The sequence below is a fragment of the Theobroma cacao genome, chromosome 5 (genome assembly GCF_053813885.1).
Source record: "Theobroma cacao isolate CCN51 chromosome 5, ASM5381388v1, whole genome shotgun sequence".
Classification (NCBI taxonomy): domain Eukaryota; kingdom Viridiplantae; phylum Streptophyta; class Magnoliopsida; order Malvales; family Malvaceae; genus Theobroma; species Theobroma cacao.
Window position 1 is genome coordinate 34,317,796 of NC_142643.1, and position 6,765 is coordinate 34,324,560.

General features: G+C 33.4%; 1 protein-coding gene across 1 annotated transcript; it reads right to left on the reverse strand.

The window, feature by feature from the left end:
• Positions 1-446: 446 nt before the first annotated feature.
• Positions 447-1,504, reverse strand: LOC148762804 (uncharacterized). Its single transcript, XM_088806632.1, has 2 exons — positions 810-1,504; positions 447-642 (listed from the first exon to the last, which is right to left on the reverse strand). Exons 1-2 carry the CDS (start codon positions 1,502-1,504, stop codon positions 447-449), a joined length of 891 nt encoding a protein of 296 aa, XP_088662758.1.
• Positions 1,505-6,765: the final 5,261 nt, after the last annotated feature.

The window sequence follows — 6,765 nt, forward strand, 5'->3', positions numbered from 1 at the left end:
GGGATTTAAGTTCTTGAATAGCCTTTATTTGAGTGGTCTTGGGAGTTGGTGGTGCTTGGAGAAATGGTTTGAGAACATTTGCAAGGACTAGTTTGCTCCAAACAGTAATCATCAACTTTTTTAAGGACATGTGTACACTTTATTGTCAAATCCTTTTTCCCCTCATGACTTTTCTATCAATTTTTATGATCTTGAAAGCATGTTATAAAAACCTTTGTTAAATCAATTACATCATTTTGAAAATTAAACGTAAAGCTTCAAAAATTTTAATTGAACAAAAACATTACAGCTTCAATTAAAACTTTTGAAGTTTATATTCCTTAACAAAATCCTACTCATGCCATGCACATGAATACAAAATAAAAACTCCAAATTATCCAGTTTTTTGTGTAAGCAATTTGTTTGAGACTTGAGGCTTTTTTTCAACTTTCCTGCAAGAGCTCACTCTATGGCAAAGTTGATTTCCAATGTTCCATAAGCTCAAAAGTCAATGTGTCATCCTTGATGAGAATTTCAATTTTCTCCTTCAATTGCCTACACTTCTCTATTGAGTGTCCAATTGCCCTCATGTGATAGTCACATTTAGCATTAGGGTCGTAATTCCTTGCTGACGGATTTGGAACTGTCTTCATTGGTACAGGACTGAAGTATTGATTCTCAATTAACAGAGGCAACAAATGATGGATCAACATTGGCAATTGGCAAGTATTAAATCTTAGAAATGATTGAGGCACAAGTGGAGGTGTGAGTGTTCTTGGATGAAAAATTGGTTATGGAATTGGTTGATATGGATTAACACCCATGGTTGCCCCTCACATGTAGTAACTTGTAACTCCCCTTTCCTTTTCTCTGAGGCGATACAATTTTCCATGTTACTAACACTATTCTCTCTAATTTCACCTTTCTTAATTGCATTCTCAATCATCTCTCCTGAAATCACTATGTCGGTAAAGTTCTTGGTAGCATTGCCAATTAGCTTATCATAGTATGGTGGCTGCAAAGTACCAATAAACAACATTGTTGTTTCTTTTTCAGTGAGAGGTGATTGAACCTGTGCAGCAACATCTATCCATCTTTGAGCGTATTCCTTAAAACTTTCAATGTCTCTTTTTTCCATGTTCTGCAAAGAAAGCCTATCCAGGGCTATGTCCATGACATGTTCGTATTGGACTAGGAATGCTCTTGTAAGATCTTTCCAATAACTAATATGATTCATATCCAATTGAACATACCATTTAGTTGCAGACTTTGTTAGGCTATTTTGGAAACAATGAATCAATAGTTTATCATCATATGCACGTGCAACCATCTTTTGACAATACATAGTGATATGGGCCTTCGGGCATTTGGTTCCATCATATTTCTCAAAATTTGGTACTTTGAACATAGGTGGAATAATCACATCAGGTACCAAATATAAGTTTATTGCATCAATAGAACCATAGATGTCTATCCGTTTAATGGCTTTAAGACGCTCATCCAAAAGGTCATGCTTTTGTTGCATTCTCAATTCTTTCCTTGGTTTAGAAGAGTCTACTTTCAATTTTCCTTACTTTCAAGGGTCATTTAAGTTGAAAATAAGAATTAGGTCAGAGAGATTTACCCCCGGAATTGACATAGTTTGCTCTTGCACTGACAATTGACTTTGTCCTTGCGAACTTGATGATCCTTCGAAAGACCTTTCTCGTTTACTGACAACCATTATCTCTATTAGCTTGCTAACTGTTCCTTTATCTCTTCTTGACATTTCTTAATCTTGTCCATCCGTTTTGATTGCTCATCTCCCATGGTTCTAATTGGAGTCCACGTATCACACAAATAGTAAATGGACTTCTTTGTGCTTTTACCTTTTCACAAGATGGAAACAAATTAGTTTGAGTGAAAAATTATATCTTATTGAAGATCTTTCTAAATATACTCCTTCTTCATAAAAAACTTTAGAAAAAAATCTTTTATCTTATGGAATCAACAACATTGTTGTCTTTCTTTTTGTTGAATATTGCAGAGTTAAATGATGCTATTTACAAAAAAAGTGGATGAATGATGAATGCATGTGTGTCAAAATCAATGGATGTCTAAATGCATGACAAGATGATTTATGAGTCAATGGATGATGCATGATGAGATTACAACAAAATCTAGGTTGTGTAACACATTTATTTTTTTTAACCAATTATTTTTCCTTTTTTTTTTTGAGAAATCGTCCTTGTTATTATGAAACAAAATTCAAAATATGCTTAAACAAAATATAAAAAGTCAATCATTGATACATTCAATCCAATTTGTGACAATTTTCTTGCATCATTCGAAGAACACATTCATTTCCCGGTAATTGTTGACAAACACAAATCCGTTTTTATAAACTTCAAAAGAAGTTAAGAACAACCACATCTAAACATTAAATGTTCTAAAATCTTAAAAACTTTTACTCAAAAGGAAACAATCCTAATAAAGCTTACTCTTTTTCCACCTAGACACTTATTTGAATGTCCTATCACCATGCCTGATCATCTTCGTTGGATCAAACCACTTTGCATCTATCAATGTTTGCACCTTGTGCTTGAAAGCGGTACAATCTTCAATGGAATGTCCCATGACTCCACCATGATAATCGCATCTTGTATTTAGGTTGTACCATTTTGGATATGGCGGTTTCATAGGCATAGCAGCAACAAGGTGATCTTGAACCAATTGGTGAGAAAGTTCTCCATAAGTAATGGGAATGGGATCCAACTATTTGTGTATTTTTTTTGTTTTGGATTGTTTTTGGATGACAACTTGGCTAGAAGCAAGGGTGGTTGATGATGGTGTGAACAATTAGGCTCTAGAAGCTTGTTAAAAAAGTGGTCGAAAAGTGCTTGGGTAAGGGTGCAAACTTGGACGTAGACCAATGTTCATAGGTTGAAAAGTTGGTCGAAAAATGGTAAGTTGGAGGTATGTGCTCGGTGGCAAACCACTGCTTGAAGGTTGTGTAAGGCCCAAAGATCCCATCTTGGATATTAAGTCCTTCAATTCAATCATCTGCATATTCAGCTCGTCCATCCCCTTCATAACTTTTCCTAAACCTTGATTTTTACTTGGGTCATTGAGGAAAATGTTGGACCTATAAAGGACAAATTGGCTTTCAGTCAATGTGTAGAACCCAACCCTATAAATACATGTCATGACATACATGCACTGAGTAGCATGTTATTATGCTAGGAAAGCACATAAGAAAATACGAAACCCGATATCATACCTAACGGTACACTTGAGTTGATTTAACCTCGAACTAGTTCAAATAGGAATTGTAGGATGAAATTTAATATTTTATAGTCCAAGAATGACAAAAATGATTGTTCGGAGTTCGAGGGTTCATTTGGGGTAAAATTGGAAATTTTGATGTTCAAGGGCAAAATCGTCATTTTACCACCTAAGATAATAATTTGATCATGGAGTGAAATTTTTGACCAAGATTAACTATTTGGAGTATAATTTAATGATAGGAAGTGAAAAAGTTTAATTTTGGTGATTTTTGGAGTGTAGGGGCAAAATCGTAATTTTGCCACCCACGGACAAAATTTGAGATTTTGAGAGAATTTAGATCAAATTTGACAAATTGGAGAATGGTATGAGTATAAGGGATGAAAAATATGTCTATGGGCAATTTTTCAATTTTTGGGGCAAAAATGTAATTTTTGACTTTTACGGGGGCAAAAGTGTAAATTTCAAAAAATTACTCCACCGAGACTTTGGATAAGTCTGAGAATTTTATCTAAGCTATGGATATGTGGGACAAGTGTATGGTGAAAATTTGGAAACAAATGGATGAAATTTTAAAAATGGGCCAATGGGAAAGTGACACATGACATTTTTTTTAATGAAATAATATTATTTTAATGAAAAGTCAGCCATTTAAACCCAAATTTTGAGTGCTGGCCGGCCATAAGGAAGAACAAGAGAGGAAATAGAGAGGAAAGGAAGAAAAAAAGAAAAACCAAAGAGAAACAAGAAAATTCAAAGGGAAATTCGCGGTTTTCGACCGTTTACGCGTCTAACGGTAAGATTTTTCGATTTTAGCTTGATTTCTACCTTTCCTATGCCTTTATTTCCATTTAGCATGCTTGAGGAGAGAGATCAAAAAGTGATATCAAGGGCTGGACGAAATTCTAGGAGAGAGAAATTGAAATTTTTAGGTTTTGATTTTTAGTTAAATTGATAGTTTTAGTTAGTTAAATGTGTTTAGAAATTAAATTGGGCAAGAAATCAGTAAATTTTCACAATACCCACTCTTGGCTGGATGCTCAATGCTGTACAATGATGATGAATTGATTTTATTCTAAGGAAAATGAAGAGAAAATGATGAAAAACGATTAAACGTGATAGAAAAACAAAGTAGAAAATTTACCGACTTAATGTCCCATTTTTGGCCGAATTTTCCAAGGAAGAGAGTGAGATGATTTTGTTGTTTTTAGAAGGTTATTGGCTGATATTTAATGGTTAGAAATGTTGGAGAGAGAATGGGATGATTTAGAGCTAAAATGGAGCGCGTTAGCAATTTATCGGGCAAAGTGCCAAAAATAGGTTAATACCGCATTTAAGCCGTTTTAGGCTATTGCATTTCATACCATGCATTAGTATAGGATTTAAGTTAATTATATAGTGATTTAGCATCAATGTGATGAATTGTGTAAATTTTTGTAATGTGTCTAGGAGGAAAGCCTTCCGAAAAAGGCAAAGAAGTTGTACCCGACAAGTAGTGATCGGGGCGCTTAGAAAGCTTTTAGTTTGTACAAACGGTGAGTAAACTTATTATTATTGTAAATTATCTAGAGTTTATTTTTAAATGCCCTTTATGTATTTTATGAAATGAGAACGAGATTAAAACGAGATTTTTGATGTTTTAGGAATAAATGTGACAAATAAAAATATATTGTATTGATTATGTGTCGTGACGTGCGGGTCCGCGAACCCGTCCGTCAGACGCGGGGCGAAAATTAAAATCGCAAGGTGTGGGAGTCGCCACCAATCTTTTTTATCTAGGTGTGATTGGTCACCTATTAACCCGATTCTTAATCGACGAAGTCCTAAATTAATTTTAGGTCCGTCGAAAGAACGAGAACTGGTCCACGTTTTAGAGATGGGTTCGGGAGTGCGGTTACGCACGGAGAAGGGTTAGCACCTCCGTGACGCCCGTTCTACGAACGGTACCATTCAATCTTAAGTTATCTTAATATAGCCTTTTCTTAGTTTAATCCCTATTTCATTAATTAAATTTTTTATTGAATTGTCAGACTGAGTTATTCACTTGGTCTTACGTATGCATATGATGCAAGCGTAGAATGATGTCGTGACTTGTTTATTTTAAATGATGGAGTCGGTAATCTTTTATTGAAAAATTATTCGAAGACTATCCCAACGCTTTGGTGAAGTCTCGAAATTCTCCTCACCTAGAGATATCCCCGGAAGAACTCGTCTCTACGAGCTCCTCGGGGAAATCCCATCATCGGGATTCCCGCGCCATTTGCAAAATAAGAGTGGCATGCAATGACATTATAAAAGGATGGTATGTACATGTACGCGTTTATTGATTATTCAAAAATTTTGATTATTTGTTATTTATTATTTTTTATTTATATATATACTTTATTTTTTGGTCTTCTATTTAAATCCATATTTGTTGTTGGTCAATTTTTTACTTGATTTCAAAGCTTATCTAATAAATAATTAATTAATTTTTAAACGATTGGATTAACTTTATTTAGTAATATTTATTTAAATTAATTCGAATGTAACAAAATTTTCCTACATATATTATTTTTTAACAATGACTATTTGACTTAACGGGTATTGGAGTTTAGAGTTCGGACTTATCCCGACGCTTCGGTGAAAATCCGTCTCGAACTTTGCACCCAAAAAAAATTCACTTAAAAAAAAGCAACTCTTTGCCTTTCTTAAGTGAAATTTTTCCAATAATCATTTTATTTTTTCATTCATTTTATATATATATATATATATATGTTTTTATATTCGTATTATGTATTTTTGTATGTATATTATATTTACAACTATCTAAATATATTTATAATATAACTATTTCTTTCTCTTTTTTTTTTATTTTATTTTTCGCATTTACTTACTCTTGTTATCGTTATTATTATTATTTAATTATTTATTTGATTTCTTAAATATATTTTTTCTTATTTATTATTTTATAAATACATTTATAATTTTTGTAAAAACTATATTGAATGTTAATAAAATTAATACTAATAATATAATAACTCAAATAATATAAAATACAAAACTTACCTAATTTTGAGTCCGACGAAATCCAGGTGAATTCAAGAGCCCACACTTTTTTTTTCTTGTCTTGTTTCTTGGTCAACTTGCATTGTCTTCTTTTTTATTTTCCTTTTCTTTCTTTTTTTCCTTTTTTTTCCTTTTTTTCCTTTCTTTCCTTTCTTTCTCTTTTTTTCTTTTTCTCTTTCTTTTCTTCTCCCTCCCCGCTGGTCCCCCTTCTCTTTTTTCTTTTTCTTCTTCCTTCATTTCTTTCTCTTTCTCCTTCTTCTCCCGTTGGCTTCTTCTTCCTTTCTTTCTTTCTCCTTCTCTTTCTCTCCTTTCTCTCCGCGGGTCCCCCTTCTCTTTTTTCTTCTTCTTCTTTCTTCCTTTCTTTCTCCTTCTCCTTCTTCTCCCCGTTGGCTTCTTCTTTCTTTCTTTCTCCTTTGCCGACCTCTCACCTCTCTCTCTCTTCTTCTTCTCTCTTTTTTTTGCTTGCTTTTTTTT